The 17,555-nt window shown below is 46.7% G+C and overlaps 3 protein-coding genes across 4 annotated transcripts; 1 reads left to right on the top strand and 2 right to left on the bottom strand.

Moving 5' to 3' along the window:
• Positions 1-1,124: 1,124 nt before the first annotated feature.
• On the top strand, positions 1,125-3,267 carry LOC123155862 (uncharacterized). Its single transcript, XM_044574007.1, has 2 exons — positions 1,125-1,516; positions 1,598-3,267. Exon 2 carries the CDS (start codon positions 1,609-1,611, stop codon positions 3,064-3,066), a length of 1,458 nt encoding a protein of 485 aa, XP_044429942.1. The 5' UTR covers positions 1,125-1,516; positions 1,598-1,608; the 3' UTR covers positions 3,067-3,267.
• Positions 3,268-4,393: 1,126 nt separating this feature from the next.
• On the bottom strand, positions 4,394-6,638 carry LOC123155861 (pentatricopeptide repeat-containing protein At1g07590, mitochondrial). The gene is made up of 2 exons (XM_044574006.1): positions 6,126-6,638; positions 4,394-5,930 (listed from the first exon to the last, which is right to left on the bottom strand). Exons 1-2 carry the CDS (start codon positions 6,414-6,416, stop codon positions 4,680-4,682), a joined length of 1,542 nt encoding a protein of 513 aa, XP_044429941.1. The 5' UTR covers positions 6,417-6,638; the 3' UTR covers positions 4,394-4,679.
• A 5,173-nt stretch (positions 6,639-11,811) lies between these two features.
• LOC123161344 (pentatricopeptide repeat-containing protein At4g22760) lies at positions 11,812-17,136 on the bottom strand. 2 transcript variants are annotated; one of them, XR_006480675.1, is made up of 3 exons: positions 15,404-17,136; positions 13,238-15,307; positions 11,813-13,141 (listed from the first exon to the last, which is right to left on the bottom strand). XR_006480675.1 is itself a non-coding variant. In XM_044579184.1 (2 exons), the coding sequence occupies exon 1, from the start codon at positions 17,028-17,030 to the stop codon at positions 15,441-15,443; it is 1,590 nt and encodes a 529-aa protein (XP_044435119.1). In that variant the 5' UTR covers positions 17,031-17,136; the 3' UTR covers positions 11,812-15,307; positions 15,404-15,440. The 2 variants fall into 2 exon arrangements, 1 of the variants encoding a protein (XP_044435119.1); XM_044579184.1 differs by having other exon boundaries at positions 11,812-15,307.
• Between the last annotated feature and the right edge of the window lie 419 nt (positions 17,137-17,555).

Raw genomic sequence — 17,555 nt, forward strand, 5'->3', positions numbered from 1 at the left:
ATGCTCTGATGCTCGACTTCATGTCGACGACAATCGATTGCGCTTGGCGTTTGGCAGGTGCTAGATTGTTACAGCAAACCGCAAATGCATATGACCAATTAAGATTCTATGATTCAACCCATCATAGAGTTGTCAGCATGGCAGATCGCACAGACACGAGAGCATGGTGTGGATAAAGTGCCCAAGCATGTAGATCCAGGTTGCTTGGGGCAATGCGCGAGGTAACTCGCAGATGAACAAATGAGGAAAAGTGCATAATGTATGTGTTGTTTGGGCAAAGGCCAAGAGAATGGGAACGAGAGGTGGCGTGGTTGTGAGCCGTCCCGTAAAAATCCTACTGGAAAACATGTTGTGTGCCTGTTATGGGCTTTGTGGCCTAATTCAGTTCTTTCACGAGTTTATAGGGCGGCCTCTAGTGAGTTGTGCGACTTGGGTTGTTGCTTTCTGTTCAGCCTGCCCCAAGCCGACATGAACATTTTTTCTGGTTTTCTCATGGACCGGGAACTGATTTCTCAGGTTTTTCGAGACGCCACGATTTTGAGGCACAGTGCAATCACACCACTCGCACATGGCTGTCGACGAGCCTGGTCAACGATTGCGACATTTATTTCTTGACGATATTTTAGATTGTTATTGTTGATGTTTATATTTCTTCTTCTCAGAGCATAATCCTATTTGCTATATATTTTAACCTGTGTAAAACAATTATTATTGTCAAGTTTATGAAAAATACCAATAGCTATAATATTATATCAATATCCATAGAGCTTCTATGAAATATGGTATTCAATTATTATTATAAATAATAATCTATTTTCATGTACTTGGTGAAACTTTAAAAGGTTTCCTATATAGACCTTATATATTTTTTTTAAAGGGTGGAGCGTTTGATTTGCGATCCGTGCAAGTAATCTAATAAGTCCACACATATAACGACGATCTAAAATGTTTTGAGGGGATTATCGTTTTTTTTTGTTTTGAGCGTAAATTTTAAATAATTCATGGGTATTTATGAAGAGGGGATCCATAATTTACATACAATTAAAATCTTCCAAATCTTGTCCACCAAAAATAAATGCAATTGTGCTATAAAAATGGCTTCCAGCCAAGTTTGTTGAGGGAAGACAGCGGGAGAAGAAGGGAAGAGGGCGATAAAAGCCGAAAATAAAACCTCTCCTTCCCCTCCCCCTGTTCGTCGTTCTTCTCGGTTCGATCCACTCGAGCAGCCCCAAAACCGGCCCGATTCCTCCCCAAATCCAATCGACTCCCTGCCGAAATCCGCCCTCCCACTGATCGCCGCAAGCTCCCGGACCCGGAGCAAGCAATTTCGCGCCGCAAGAACTGCTCGCCGTCCGTGGACAAAAGCCCTCGACCGACTCTCCCAACTTCTTTTCCTGTTCGTCCTGACCATCGCCTTACGCGCCTCGCTGCCATCGCCGTTGCAGTTCTTGCTCGTCTCGTCTGGACATCCGCGTTCCTGCTATCTGCACCCCGTCCGCGGCCTTTGGGTTTTGAGGTATGACCTTGTTTTCGTGAAGCGATTAGTCAATTCCCGCCGCTCACCTTCACAGCTTCTAACACCCGGCTCACCATTTAGATCCGCCCTTGATGGCGGGGGAGGAGGCCGCGGAGGGAAGCGGGAACAGGAGGCGGATGGATCTAAACCTGTACCTGGGCCTCCCTCCATTGCCGCGGCCTCCAGGTCGGCTGGGTGTAGCTATGGATTGCCCGCCGCCGGCCACCTCGGCCATTCCGGTTCCGGAATCTCCAAGAATGGATGAGCCTGCAGTACTACCGGCACCAGAGGAGATGCCGCCACTGCCCGTTGTATACTCGCCGTCCAATGCGCTCTCCACGCCGGAGCTATCGCTGATAGATCCGATGCTATTTGATTGGCTTGATGGCCTCAGTACGGACAGTGAAGAGGCTCTTGATGCTGGTGAACCGGCTGTGGTGCGCGACGCGTCCTCACATGATGCCAATGTCTCACCACCGCCGCCAGCGCCATTGTCTCTTCCTGGGCTAGAAGGGGTTCGCCTTGAATGGGTGGAAAGGCTTTCTCACCCTATTCTGGTGACTCCTGCAGCCGGAGCAGAGATGGTGAGCACGAGGGTGATGAGGCAATCTATGGGGGCTGTGAATGCAATTGAAGACATGACGCCTGAGCTCCGCCTGCAGAGGTTGATCCAGGTGAGTGAACAGCACCGCATTGTGCGGCCGGGGTCAGTGAACCGCAACCACCGGGCGACCAGCCCAGAAGCAGAAAGACTGGCGCAAGCCATCCAGCGGTCTCATAGCTCTCTAGATGCATCAAGGCGGCAGAAGCTCGATGGTGATGGCAAGATGACAGGAATTGGTGCTGTCAAGAAGGACGGGAACTGTGGGTGCAACTCCAGTTTCGAGTGCAATATCTGCCTTGAAGCGGCTAAAGAGCCCGTGGTTACACCGTGCGGCCACCTCTTCTGCTGGCCATGCTTGTACCAGTGGCTCCATGGACATTCAGCCCACTCTGAGTGCCCTGTTTGCAAGGGAGAGGTGCTCGAAGTAAATGTCACACCAATATATGGAAGAGGAGGTGGTGAACGGGATGCCTGCAGCAATGATGTTCCTCCCAGACCGCGCGCAAACAGGAGTGAGAGCTTGAGGCAGCAGCTGCAAATGCCAGACCCAAGAGGCATTGCAAGCATGGTGAGACGGTTGATAGAAAACCAGGATATAGTGAGAGGCCAGGCAGCTCCACCTGCAGGCGGGGTTGAGGTGACTGTACTTCCCGCAGCCCGGTCAAGGGCTAGGGTACGGAGACAGCAAAGACACAGTCTTGTTTCACCCTCCCCAATAATGCTGCGTGCAAGCAACGCAGCCCCTGAGAGTGGCAATCAGGTCCGATTGCCATCTTCTAATTCCGTTAATGCTGCACCCGCAGTTACTCAGCAGTCGTCATCCATGGAGCAGGCATCGACTTCTAGCACCCTGGCTGTTATAGTGGGACAGGCAGCCCAAAGTAGGAGGTCCAGACCTTCGGAGTCCACAACCACAAGAAGAACAAGGAGGAGGCAGCAGCAGTAGGTAAAAGTGGTGCTGCCATTTTCTCCAATAAAACATATATAGATCATGCTTTGTCTGTACCATGTCAAGCTCCAAAAACATAGTCAAGATTATAAGGTAGGAGTGTATATGCTATTGCTTTGCTCATGTATACCTTTTTCATGGAAAAGGAATTATTAGCATGTATGTGGGGATAAATTTCCCTGATATTGCATCTGTTTATTTTTCAGTGAATTGTTAATTGTTATCTCTGTACTGTGTATGCCATTACGTTTCTTGGTACTACTTAGTTTAGAAATTTGAAGATAGTTAATTTCCTCAGCTACAGCTTTTGTACTGTCAAGACTGATGAATGTAGCAACAAATGCACCATTGTTTTCTATTTTAAGGTTTCCTCTTGTCTTAATGACTTGATCTAGTGTCCACAAAGATTGGCATCCAGATCTTGGATAAATCTTTTTGTTTTTCCCATGATCTGAAATGATGGTCCAATGTAATTTGCAGTATAAGTCACCGCGAAAAAAGATGAAGATATTTTTCCTTTAAGCTCCTGCAAAACATGAAAAGTTCTTCTGGATTTGCCACCGCAGCCAGCTGTTTTGACATTGTATAAAGTGGATAGTACACAAATAGGTTGTCAATGTTTGGAACAGGCAGCAGTACTCTACTTCTGTCCCAAACAAGCAACCAGCTGTCCAGTTTTAGTCGAGCATCTCATGGGGCACATTGTCTGCCCCTGCATATCAAGAACCAGTCTCCCTCTGAGAAAAAAAAAGAACCAGCATCGTTTTGCTGCAAACTGAAAGATGACCAAATTTGTTTGAACAGATGAACATTTGCTATTTACATTTCAGGATTGTCATTTGATTACACCGAACAACAGGAAACACTAGAGTATATCACAGATATTCCGTGAGGTCCGAAAGTATCACCATTGGCAGTTCTGGAGATCAAGATGGTTGGATGGGTCAGCGTCAAAAAGAGTTCATAGAATTCACCAGCTTCTCAAACCTTGTCCATGTGCAAACCTCTGCAAGAATGTCAGACTGCTCCTGGATATGCACATGAATACATGATTGCTCATTTTCTGACCAGCATCTGGGAACAAAGTAGCAATAGAGAGCTACAAATACTGTTATGGGTAGTACAATATCTTCAGTACGTGTAACATGTCTATCTAGTCTCGCCGTAACTGTAAAATGCTGAGTTTGTAATTTTTCTTGGACGTGTTTGTCCAGCGACTGGTGTAATTTCCCTTGGACCCTTCTAGTCTAGTTTTAAGTGAAATGCAGATCTCCTGCAATGTTTACAGAAACAAAATCAAAATGGCAATAAAAAAAACTTTACATTCTATCAAAAGACTCGTTGACCTAGCTGATTGTTTTATGCAACTCATACACAAAGGAAACACCAGTTTCGATATTTTGACCATGAAAGTTTTGGACAAGCTGCTTGGATACCAAAAGAAAGGTGCACTTCATCAATTGGATTGTGCACATGTTCATGTACCACTTCCACAGTCAAATGACGATTGAATGCATTGCGTGCAGAAGAAATGGCTCAACTTAGCACTGATGTTTCCTTTTCATCCTAATCCTTCAAAGCCCCAGCAGTTGGTTACTGCATGGACAGTATCATGTCTTGTACTGTTCAATCAGTCTCAGAAGGCTATGTGTCTCGGCGTCAGGCATTGCACCTCTTAAAATCATCGTCTTTACAAAATCTGGCTCATAAACTTTTGCCTTAACATAAGCTTTTAGAAGGGTATTATACACAAAGGAATTTCTACAGTACTTTGATTCATTCAGTTCTGCAAAAACTTTCTTCGCATTTTCCAAGTCACCAATCTCTGCAAAATTTTCAAGCAATAAATGAGTGGTCTCCAACCATGGTGTTGAACTTTTCACCTTCCTTGTGACAACTTTCTTTTTTCCCATATCCATTGTGTTCACAGCTTGTTTCACAAGACCTGCTTTCAAGCAACCCAATGCCAAGTGGCGATACGTAATAGCATTCGGTTGACAACCACTTGCTCTCATTTCTTTGAACACGGCCGCTGCTTTATCCACAAGGCCATGCCTGCAGTAAACTGATAACATGGAATTGAACTGTTCTGTAAGCTTTAGCTTCCTTGTTGATTTGATCTCTCGCCAAATCTCTTCTGCCTGCTCAACACAGCCAACCTTTCCAAATGCTTCAATTGCTAGTGTAAAGCTTTTGGATCGAATATGAGGAAGGCATTGCATGAGGTTCCACGTCATCTTTAGCTCATGTTCCTTTCCAAGGTACCCATACAAGATAAGAAGAATTTCCTGTGTAGACCAGTTAGTACCTGTCATAGAATTCTTGATGGCTTCTATGTATGTCTGGGAAACAGTATATAGCCTTGCTACAGCATGTGAAATTGCTAGAATGCCATAAGTGATCTCATTTGGCTCAATCTTTGCTCTTTTCATATCACTGAACACCCTCGCCACTCCATCAATATTGTGCTCATTGGCCTGTATCTTCAGTAAGATGTTGTAGGTTGAGGTGTGGGGGGTCACTCTACTGGCTTTCATCTGAGCGAGGATTTTGGAGATAGTCTTCCGACGCCCCTCAGAAGAATGGAGGATGATCAAGCGGTTGTAAACATACGGCGAAATTGGCAGGGACAGTTCCCTCATCTTCCTCATGTAACCATATGAAAGCTTAATCAAGCCCTGCTCCAAACAAGCCATTACAAGGTTATTGTAGAGCAGCTCATTCCGGAATTCTTGAGGTATACGGAGGAAGAGGCTCTCGGCTTCAGAAATGCCATGAACTTTAGCTGTGAACTCTAGGAGATAGGAGTAATCAAGCTCACTCAGCTTGTAGGGTCTCTCTCTGATCACCCATTCCATGACCTGTAGGGGAACAAACGAAATGGAGTGTTACTTCCTTATAACAGACTAAAAAACAGTACTAGTAGTAAAAAGGAAAATCCCTCGGATCCTCTGTTCATCTTCACACCGACGAGCGGCATAATAATGGAAGACTCGAGGAGTCCGAGACAGACAAAAGAACAGGGGGGGGGGGGGGGGGGGGGGGGGGGGGGGCACCTGGAGTCCGGTGCGATGGAGGCGGCGGCGTCGGAGGCGGTTGATGGCGTGGAAGATGTGGCCGCGATGCACAGCGCGGCCGGCGGCCATCCACCCCCGAATGGCCGCGCACGCCGACGCCGCCCGCTCCACCCGTTGCGCCAGCGACCCCTCCTGCTCCGACTCATCAGCGGACTCCACAGACGCAGGAGGAGGCGCGAGGGGTGCGCTTCCTGAGCTGGTAAAGAACGTGGCGGCGGCGCGGATCGGCGGCCGACGGCACCGCAGCAACACGCGCAATGGCGTTAACATGGTTGCGACACCTCGTCGAACACCTGGCGCGCACGCCTCCGCCTCCCAACACTCACAGCTGCAGCAGCCAGCAGGGACAGCGTCCGCACTGCTCAGATCGAGGTTCCGCGGGGGGCGCTTCCAGGTTCTGCCTGAACCAACCGTGCTTCGCGCTCGGCGTTGCCTCTACTCGCCGTGGGAGGGGCTGCGGCTTCAAGGGGAGATAAATACACCCACGGTCATTTAATTGCGTCGAAAGCATGACCTAACTTTGAAATACGCTCGTTACGGTCACTGAATACAGCGCGTATGCGGTGCTTCCACGTGTTGACCGCTCGTTGGGGACAGGTGGCGAACCGTGGAGGCGTGCCTGTGGAAATATGCAAAAAAGCCCTCAGGCATCACCGCATCCCCCATTCATCCCTTCTCCACTCAACTCGCATGTTCGTCTTCGTCGTTAGAGAAAGGGGGTGTTGCATAGGCGACGCCGCCCCGGCGATCATCGGCGGTACAACGGAGGCGGCAGCCAGATTTCGTGCGTGGTTGAGGAGGCGCCGCCGCCGCGCGCCTTCGCCACCCGTGGGAGGCGGCGACAATGTCCCCTGTTCATCGTGCAGAAGGGGCGGCAGCCCTCGTGTACAGTAAGTCCCGTAAACTGAAGAATCCCGCTTTTTGGCGTTTTGATGTTGAAAAACCCTCCTTTTCAGCCCGCATTGCCTTACTAGATGTGTTGTAGTTGCTAGATAGGCCAGATTCTGTTAGGGTTTTGGCATGGGATTTGGGGTTACGAGAATTGGGGCTTAGGGTTTTAGATGTTCAAATAAATTGATGCTCATGTGGAGATGTCATGTCGATTATGATGTATGTTGTATATGTGTTGGTGTCTCAGGCCGTCGAAGCAACAATTTCTCTGTGGAAATCAATCTTGGTGGATTTTTTGTTGGGCATGGAAGGAACCATGCTTATGTTAATGGCCGTGCCATTTGGTATGATCATGTGGAGAAGGTTACTTGGTTACCAATTTTTACTGAAAGCCTAGTTGAGGAAATTGGCTATGAGATGGCTGGCAGGCTCAAGGTTTTCTACTGTGTCCCCATCCTTACACCCAGCACTAATGGTCTGAGGGAACTGAGTGATGATGAACAGACAGATAGAATGATGGTGTTTGTTGATATTGGGCACCACTTCTTTAGCATCTACCTGGATCATGATGAAAGCTTTCAGGCTAATCCAGATGAAGATGATGTTGTCCACAATCCAAGAGCACATCTGTCTCCTGTCTTGAGCCCTGCAAAGAGAGTTCCCAGTAGTAGTGTACACACTGAAGAGGTTGAGGCAGAAACAGAGCATACAGAGGTAGGGGCAGATGCAGAGCCAGGGACAGGGGCACCAATTCCTCTCCAGGTTTTATTCCCTGATGTTGATGAAGATGGGGATGTGAATCAGTTTGAGTTTGTAAGGAGGCCATCAACACAACAAGGTGTGGGTAATCAAATGTAGGAAGCAGAGCCAATGCAACAACCAAGTCAGCACAATGATAATGAAATGCAAGCACATGATGGTGTAGGAAGCACATCAATGAGGAGGAGTGCTAGGCAGACCAAAATCAATTATGCAATGGAAGAAGATGATGCAGTTAGTGACATAGATGATGAGGATTATGACCCTGGTCTAATTGTGGACAGTGACAATGAGATTGGCAATGATGATGATGACTTGTATGCAGATAATGTAGATGAGGATGAACGAAAACAGAAACAGGAGAACAAATCAAATGAGAGAGGAAAGCAGAAAGGAAATCAAGTCCAAACTAAAGCTCAAGACAAAGGCAAACAGAAGTATAATCCAGATGAAGACTTGTCTGAAGGTGAAGATTTGTGGGCACCTGATTCAGATGATGAAGAGTTACACTTGAAGTTCAAAACTTTCAGACCAGAGGATCTACACAGGCCAAAATTCCATGTAGGCCAAGTCTTTAAGAGTGTAGAACTACTGAGGACATCAATTAAAGCGTACTCCTGCCAAAACAGAGTTGATATCAAGCTGCCAGTCAATGATAGGAAAAGAGTTAAAGCGAAGTGTGATGATGAATGCACATGGTATTTGTGGGCATCATATGACAACAGGACAAAGGCATTCATGGTGAAGAGATATGTGCATGAGCACACATGCAACAAGAAGTGGAAGATTAGGGCTTTCACATCTAAATTCCTAGCACTGAAGTACTTAGAGAGCTTTAGGGCTGATCAAGATGTGAACTTGATGAATTTCTCTAGGGTTGTTCAGAAGGAATGGCACATGACAGCTGGTAGGATGAAACTCCAGAAGGCAAGGAGAATGGCTATGAAAATTATTTATGGTGATGAAGAAGGGCAGTATAAGCTTCTCTGGAATTATGCACATGATGTAAGGAGAAGCAACCCTCGCTCATCTTTCTATGTCTCCCTTGATAATGGAAGGTTCAGTAAGTTGTACATGTGCCTAGATGCATGCAAGAGAGGATTTTTAGAAGGTTGCAGACCTGTCATCTTTCTTGATGGTTGTCACATTAAGACTAGATACAGAGGTCAACTGCTTGTAGCTCTTGGGGTAGATCCAAATAACTGCATTTTTCCAATTTCAAGTGATGTGGTTGAAGTGGAGGACACCCCTAACTGGACATGGTTTCTTGACACACTTAAAAGAGATCTAGGCATCATAAACACTAAACCTTGGATAATTATGTCAGACAAACAAAAGGGGCTAATCAATGCAGTTGAAGAATTGTTCCCTGAGTCATAACATAGGTTTTGTGTTAGGCACATGTGGCAAAACTTTCAGTAGTCTTTCAAGGGTGATGTCTTGAAGAATCAACTGTGGAAGATAGCTAGGAGCAACATAGTGCAGCTGTATGAGCAGAGTATGCGGGAAATGAAGATTCTCAATGAAGATGCCCATAACTGGTTGCATGAGTTAGAGCCTGAAATTTGGGTTAAAGCTTTCCAGAGTGACTTGCCAAAATGTGACATCTTGCTTAACAACATTTGTGAAGTATTCAACAGGTAAGACCATCTTCTATGATCAACATTTATGATGTACCTGTACATAACTACATATGAGTGATATAGTAGTGCTTGCTGCAACCTAATGTGATCAACATGTTCAATGCAGGTACATTTTGGAGGCTAGGGAGCGACCAATCCTTACCATTGTTGATAGGATTTATAGGCAGCTTATGACAAGGCATTACAACAAGCAGATGGAGTCAGATAAATGACTTGGTGATATATGCCCAAAGATCAGGAAGAAGGTTGAGAAGGCAACAGAATTTGCAAACACCTGCTATGTGGAGGGATCTAGAGATGGTCTTTTTCTAGTAGGTGATGGAGGGGTCTTTTTCTAGTAGGTGACTGCAACAATCTCCTGTAAGAAACAAGGCTACTTTCTTTTGTATGTGGATGATGGGCAAGACTTATTTGGTTATCATGTCAGTTTGGTTATCTAGTGTCAAGTTTTGATGCAACTGTATTGATGGATGCAAATTGTCATGTCAGTTTGGCATTATGTCTGTCAAGTTTGGCATTATGTCTGTCAAGTTTTGATGCACTTCTAATGATGGATGCAAATTTGGTCATATTTGCCACTTGTGCTGAATACAATTTTGGGCAGCACTGCCTTACATTGTAACAAACCAAACTAGGCCAGCACTGCCTTTCAATATGACAAAACCAAAACAAGTGATCCATTTTGATCAATTTTGCCATTTGATCAATTTAGGCCAGCACTACCTTTCAATAAGACAAAACAAGTGATCACACACTCAGAAGGGATGATATAAAAACTGCATATTCATCAAAGATAACACAGGGTTGACCATAGCATTGTCACTTGAACTTTCACACCATTACATCAGACTAAACCAAACTAAACATGGTTCAACATAGCATTTTCCAGTTCAACATTGACGCCATTACATGACACATAACCAAAATAACTAGGACTGCCACCACATGAACTAGGACTGCCACCACTACTAACATCACTTCAGACTCCCAAAATGAACCTGGCATCACCAATGCAGCTCATCTTCAACATCTTCACTTCTTCACCATGAATACCACTAATGCAGCAACACCTAACATCAGCACAACAGCAAGCAACAACTTCATGAGCATCACCAGCTCTGTCTCAAGCTTCAGCAGTGCAGCAACTTGCTGCCTAGTCATGACATTGCCACTCTCTCTCTCTCTCTCTCCACAAACTTCTTGGTCCAGCTGGTTGATCCATTCATGTAGGTAAGCTCTTGTGCTTTCAGAAGTTCCTTCCTGCGTTCCTCAGCCATACCAATAGCATCCACAGCGATACCAATAGCATCCACAACGACATCGCCGACCAGATACTGATTCTCAATGAGGTACTCGACGGACTCCAATTCCCAATGCCAGAACTCACAACTCACCTATCCCAAAAAGACATGCCAAGGTCAAAAACTTCAATCTTTGGATCCAAAACATAACAAATCCATGCAAAGCAGATGAATCGAAGCACTAACCCCATGATTTTTGCACTTGTAGAAGACCCACCCGTCGTGCTTCTCAGTGGTGGAGACAAACATGCGCACCTTCTCCTTGCAGCCTCCGCAGCGGCTCAACGGCAGCGCCAACCCCCATCGGCGGACAACAGAGAAGGACGAGCTTGCGGCAGACATGACCGCCAGAGCTTGCGGGGGAAAGCGGCAGAGTAGAACTAGCTGCCGGCTAGATTGGATATGTCGGGCTCTGCCCGATTCGACGGCGGCGACGATGGTGGCAGAGCAGAGCGACAAAGGCGGAGGGGGCGAGGGGGTTAGGGATTTGAGAGGGGCGCCGCGAGTTAGGGATTGGGGATTTTGGTTCTTTTACAAAAAAACCCTCCATGAATCATTGGCCAAATGAGAGACCACTACATGTCGGTCAACAGTTTGTCAAACTAGGCCTATACGCACTGCATACGCGCTACAATGATTGTATATTCACGTTCCATCGTATTCAGTGACCGTAACGTGCGTATTTTAAAGTTGGGTTGTATTTATCTCCTTCAAGGGCACAGACAGAAAACGCGCCGCTTGGTGTTCGGTAAAGAGTAGAAATGCTTGGGGGATTAAGAGAGATGCTCTTAGGATAAGTGGAGATTCTACGCTTAATTTGCTAACAAAATCCTACTAACAAAAACCAGTATATCTTTCGCACTACAAGAACACGTTATTACAACATGGTGCACATTCTTTAGATATACAGGTAGTATATGAATAAATTTGTAAAACTGACTAGATTTTTTCTTCTTAGTTGACCTTATTGTAGTCTCTCTACGTCTCAGTCAACAGAGAAAATCTCACCTTGGATTAACTATCTGTACGTAGGTTAGTTCGCATACTACAAAACTGAGACAAATGAAAAGTTTTTTGTTTGTGCAAAAAAATAACAGTATAATTTATTTATTTATGGATACAAATATAATGATATCAACTTTGTAGCACGCTGTCCACGACTCCACATATGGTTGGAGTAATTGTTTGTCAAAGTTCAGTCTTATAAACATGCATGTCTATATGATTATATCAAAACAGAGGGAGTACCATACAAACACTGACAACCATGCAGTGATGTTATTGCGCCAAGGCAATAAAGCTCTTCGTTTTCTTTGCAATCTCAGCACATTCGAAGGTGTCCAGTCTCGAAAAATTAGCACACAGGGTCGAAACAGTTCAAGCACTGAACCATTACATTTTCAAACAAGTGTGTCGGTGCAACAGACTCTGGGCCTGTCGCCCTAACTGTGCACAGGCACAAGATCAAGATTGAAGCATCAGACCAAGATGAACAAGGGATCAAGAGACTCAAAGAACTAACAAGCAGACCAGAGGGACCAAGACCAAGCCAGAAGAACAAGGTATCGGCAGGAAAGAAGCCTCCCTTGCCGGGTAGGCGAGCCCGGCAAGGGGTGAGGCCACCCTCAGAAGAAGATGACCAAGGTGTCGCGGCAGGGCCTGCCGGGACCTGCGGAGGCCAGATCGCCCCACCGACCGCTCCACCACGACTCGCGTCGTTGATCAGTGCGGTGTCAAGCCACAGAGTGATTAAGTGGCAGCCATTCGCCACATGGCGGCCACTTCCCACCAAGAGAACCCACAGACGACACCCGTCCCATGACGTGTCAAGCAAGCAGGCGTGGAGCTGGCAAGATAGCCCGGCAAGCCATGTCGGGCAACCAACGACGTGACGCTAAGTGGTGCATTAAATGCACACTGTCAGCCTGCAGAGTTAGGTATGATAGCACTATTTGCTATCATATCAGTGTCTAATCACTAATTTACCTATAAAAGGAGGCCCATTGCAACAGTTAGAGGGGTTGGAAAGTTAGATCACTCGCACCCCCGTACGTGTAGTCGTTGTTGCCCTGAGGCAACCCCTGCCGGGCAACTGTATTACGCACCATCACCACATTTCTACCATCAATCCACCAAAGCAGGAGTAGGGTTTTACGCCTCCCGGAGGCCCGAACCTCGGTAAAACTGCCCGCATGATCTCTGTCGCGCTGCCCCACGTTGGTCTGCTCTTTGTGCAACGCGACTCCCCCCGCCGAACCAGCAAGGGGCTGTCCTGGTCCCATAGGTGGCCGTGGTTTCCCGCGACAAAGTGCAATATTTGATCGAATATGTCACCATAGTTCATAGGCCAAGCAAATATCACCATCAGAGATAACACCATATCTCACTCACTGCAAATACCCTGTACCAACAAAATGACCAGAAATAAATAACCTCTTCTAAGGTGTTGTTCTTTGGTCATAGTATCGTCAAAGCCGGATGTGCCGGATAGTATTACCTGGAAGACAACTGCCTCCGGCAGCTACAGCGCGGCGGCAGCGTATAGACTGCAGTTCGCCGGTAGGATAGACTCCAATTATGCCACCATGTTCTGGAAGGCCTGGGCTCCACCACGCTGCAAATTCTTCACCTGATTGCTGATGCTGGACAGGCTGTGGTGCGCGGACAGACTGCAGCGATGAGGGTGGCAGAACGACTATTTCTGCCCGCTCTGTGTTCGAAACTTAGAAACCTCTGTTCATCTACTATGGCACTGTCCGGATGCGCGACAGGTCTGGAGCACGGCAGCAGGCTGGTGCGGCTGCTCCGCCCTCGGCCCAAGCACTTGGCCTGAAGGTGACCGCTCGGAGGTGTATTGGTCCCATATCCTGAATGCCACACCAGCTAAGCATCAGAAAGGAATCAGGTCTATCACCATCCTCATCTCATGGGAGCTATGGCTCGAGCACAACCGCACAGTGTTCCAGAAGAAGATCGCTGCGCCTCCGGCCATCCTTCAAGCCGTCAGACGAGCCCTGGAATCCCCGCGACTGACGGGAGCGAGATGCATGCTGCACCCCTTTGGGGACCCGACGTGAAATAGTGTCACCCCGCTCTTTAGGGTTTTCTAGGCCCTATCACTCTTCCTTTCCTCTGACCTTTATTCCTTAAGACCATGCAAACGGTGATGTAAATACTGCTCCCTGCCTCATAATATAAAAGGCCAGCAATTGCTGGTAGTTTTCAAAAAAAAAATAGTATCGTCAATCAAAGTGCGAGAACAATTTGCCGAGGGTGGCACGTATTTTGAACCTTTTTTCCAACCATACGCTAAGAACACACAGCTGCAGAATTTTATTAGGCAATAATTTTTCATAAACAAATATGCAATTCGACTTACGACAAACAATTTTGCAACAACAAAAACCGTCTATGGGAAGTATGTCCTGACATGGGAACTAAGAAGGATTTAAGAGAGACTATGTACACACTTGGGGCTTTCCACATTCACAAACTTAGAATCTGTTATAAGAAGTTACAAAAATCATACTCCCTCCATTTTTATTTACTCCGCAGTTTTGACTGAAGTTAAACTTTATAAAGTTTGACCAAGTTTGTAGAAAACAATATGAACATTTACAGTAACAAATTTATATGATGTGAAAATATATGCAATGATGAATCCAATGGTATTGATTTGGTGGTGTATATGTTAATATACTTTTCTACAAACTTGTTGAAAGTATTTAAAGTTTGTCTTTATACAAACCTAATATGCGGAGTAAACAAAAACGGAGGGAGTACCTTAACTCAGTGCCTGAAAATAAAGCGCACGAGTCGATCAAGAAAATGCCAGCCCGCTTTTCACTTCGTGAGTGCCCTTCAGCTGATTACTAATTGTATACAATTTGACCGAGATGGAAATATTAGACCAAAGCAGTAATATGCTCTAACAATGTACTTGCCAGGTGCTGTTGCCGGTAAGCACCTCTTTTGGCACGAATAAGTGGAGAGGACACTGTCATGGTTGCAGCTTACAGCATTATGCATATACCTTCTCCAGAAATCACTCCTGACGAGTGACGAGAGAGTAAATGACATTATAAGAAGGCTAAGTAGTGGTGAAAGCCTCGCAGAAGATTCCATTTCATCCATTTATAAGTGATCTTTAATTTGTTTTTATTTTAAATATATTGTGACCTGTAATCCTAACCGTACAATTTATACATAGATGTTGCATGACAACAAAATTCTGATAGAAGGGCAATGTGCCCATACCTTGACAACAGTTGTTCTTCTACATACCAGAAAGCAACTTTTGAGAAATATGGACTTCGTCGTCAACAGCTATTTATGGAGACGCAAACATTAGTCTCAACTATCTAAATCACAAGTCACATAGCTAGTGTACAACTGTGAAGGATATTAAGGAAGATACATGAATTGAGTGAAAGGTGTGAAAGGTGATGGATACAGACCATAATGTACCTCCTTAGTAATGATTGGAATTTCTCAGATACCAACATAAACACATCAAACTGCCCAATCCAGAGCAAGAATAATCAATTGAATCCAGTATTACCTGAACCTACATGAGAAGTCAGGAAAGATGGTAAATAACTGAGCAATGGAGCCAACGATCACCCTAAAATTTGAGGAGCTATAGGTTGAGTTATCGACTGACCAAATTTATCAAAATGACTAAGATCAGTAAAACGTATCTATTCAGCCAGCACCCAACTACTCCCAGGCATCTTACTCAAGCCTCTTTCCTTCATTGTCTTCCTTAACCTCTTAAGCTTGTCCCATTTGTTTGCTTGTGCATATATGTTCCCCAACAGTATGTAATATCCACTCTCTCCAGGCGCCTGTTCAAAGCACTTGGAAGCAACGACCTCCCCAAGCTCAACATTGTTATGCAACCTGCAAGAAAGAAGCAAAGCACCCCAAACGCTAGCATGTGGTTGCATCGGCATCTGCCTGATCAGCTGAAACGCTTCATCCAACTTCCCGCTACGCCCAAGGAGATCTACCATGATGGTGTAGTGTTCCGTTGAAGGTCTAATCTTATATTTGCTTGACATGGAAGCAAAACAAGCTCGAGCTTCTTCCACTAGCCCAGCATGGTTGTATGCAGACAACAATCCCACAAAGCTCACTGCATTAGGACGAATATTTGCGTCAGACATCTCCTTGAATAAACCTATAGCTTCGTTTAACTTGCCATTCATCCCGCAGCCCACAATCATTGCACTGTAAGATACCACGTCTCTTGTCCTCAGGCCTTTGAACAAATCAAAAGCGCTATCAATCCGCCCACTCTTGGTGTACAAATCCACGAGGGCGGTGCGCAAGTGATCATCCAGTTCAATTCCCAGAGACCCCATGAAGCTCTTAACCCACAGCCCAAACCTCAAGTTCCCTAGCTGGGAGCAAGCGGAGATGACAGATGAGAAAGTTTTCTCATTGGGCAGAACACAGACATGAGGCTTGAGCATCCGGTTGAAAACTCCAATCGCCTCCCTCGCACAGCCATTTTGTGCATAGCATGTAATCATCACATTCCACGCATAAAGATCATTCTTGTTCTCCATCCGTTCAAACAGGCCAGCAGCAGCCTGAACGTCGCCAGCCTTGGCATACCCGGAGATCATCGTGATCCAGGAGATGTTGCTCCTGACAGGCATCTGCTCGAACATCTCCCTCGCTCGAGTCAGGTGGCCATGGGCGATGAGCCCACAAATGACGGCATTCCAGGACGCGGCGTTCCGCTCAGGCATCTGGTCGAAGAGCTCGATGGCGCTGTCGAGGCGACCAGCCTTGGCGAGGCCCGCGACCATGGAGTTCCATGACACAATGTCCCTCACGGGCATCTGGTCGAACAGAGCGCGCGCGGCAGAGAGGTCCCCGGAGCGGAGAAGTGAGGCGAGCAGTGAGTTCCGGGAAACGAGTAGGGAATGCGGCGCCCGTGCTCCCGAGGGAGGCGTTTCGTCGAGCAGGCTGCGCGCAGCGACGGGGTCGCGGGAATAGAGGTTGGCAAGCGCGGCGTGTGGGTACGGGTGCGCGAGGAGGCCTAGGCGAAGAATATGAGCGTGGAAGGAAGCGGCAGCCGTGGCCACAGTATGGGCGGGGAGGCGGGAGACGGACTTGAGGACGGCCGCGAGGGCGAAGGGGCAGGGGCGGTGGGCGGCGCCGGAGCGGAAGGACGATAGGTAGAGCGCAATGGCGCGGCGCGGGAGGCCCTGGTCTGCGGCAGCGCGGATGGCCAGTGTCCACGGTGAGTTGACGTGATCGGCGGTAGGGTTCGGCATGGACCGTCGCCTATGCTTTCCGGCGACTCACGTTCCCGGTAGCTGGGGTGGGAGGGCAGACATGACTGACGCCCGTTTTTGGGGGTTTCAGGTAACAGAGAGAATCAGTAGCTAAAACTCAAAATCGGAAACTTTTGGTCGATCCCAACCATAGCCGATGGCTAAACCAAAAGGCAACTCCAATCGCAACCCGCAAATTTTCTCTGTTCACGAATAGAGGGACCACTTCATAGACAAGGATGCAAAAGAATGGCATCCAACCGTAGCGGCATACATCCGACCTTTTAAGTTTTTTTCTAGTCTGTATGATCAAGTAGTCGCATGCAAAGGGTACACACGTTCAAATAGCCGCATGCAACACAAGTTTAAATTTTAAAAAAGTTCAAATATTACATCCCAACATTGTTGTCCCCTTTCACCGCCCAGAGATGCTCAATCAGATCTCCCTTCAGCTGCCCGTGAGTTGGTCAATGTCGAATTTGTTGATGCATTTGAATAAACTCCTCAAATGTGACCGGATTCTGG

Source organism: Triticum aestivum, chromosome 7B (genome assembly GCF_018294505.1).
Source record: "Triticum aestivum cultivar Chinese Spring chromosome 7B, IWGSC CS RefSeq v2.1, whole genome shotgun sequence".
Taxonomy (NCBI): domain Eukaryota; kingdom Viridiplantae; phylum Streptophyta; class Magnoliopsida; order Poales; family Poaceae; genus Triticum; species Triticum aestivum.

Excerpts from the sequence above, each read along its gene's own strand:
- LOC123161344 (XM_044579184.1), bottom strand. The coding sequence starts at position 17,030 with ATGCCGAACCCTACCGCCGATCACGTCAACTCACCGTGGACACTGGCC.
- LOC123155862 (XM_044574007.1), top strand. The coding sequence starts at position 1,609 with ATGGCGGGGGAGGAGGCCGCGGAGGGAAGCGGGAACAGGAGGCGGATG.
- LOC123155861 (XM_044574006.1), bottom strand. The coding sequence starts at position 6,416 with ATGTTAACGCCATTGCGCGTGTTGCTGCGGTGCCGTCGGCCGCCGATC. Across the intron at positions 5,931-6,125 it reads TCCATCGCACCGGACTCCAG|GTCATGGAATGGGTGATCAG; the intron begins GTGCCCCCCCCC and ends GTTCCCCTACAG.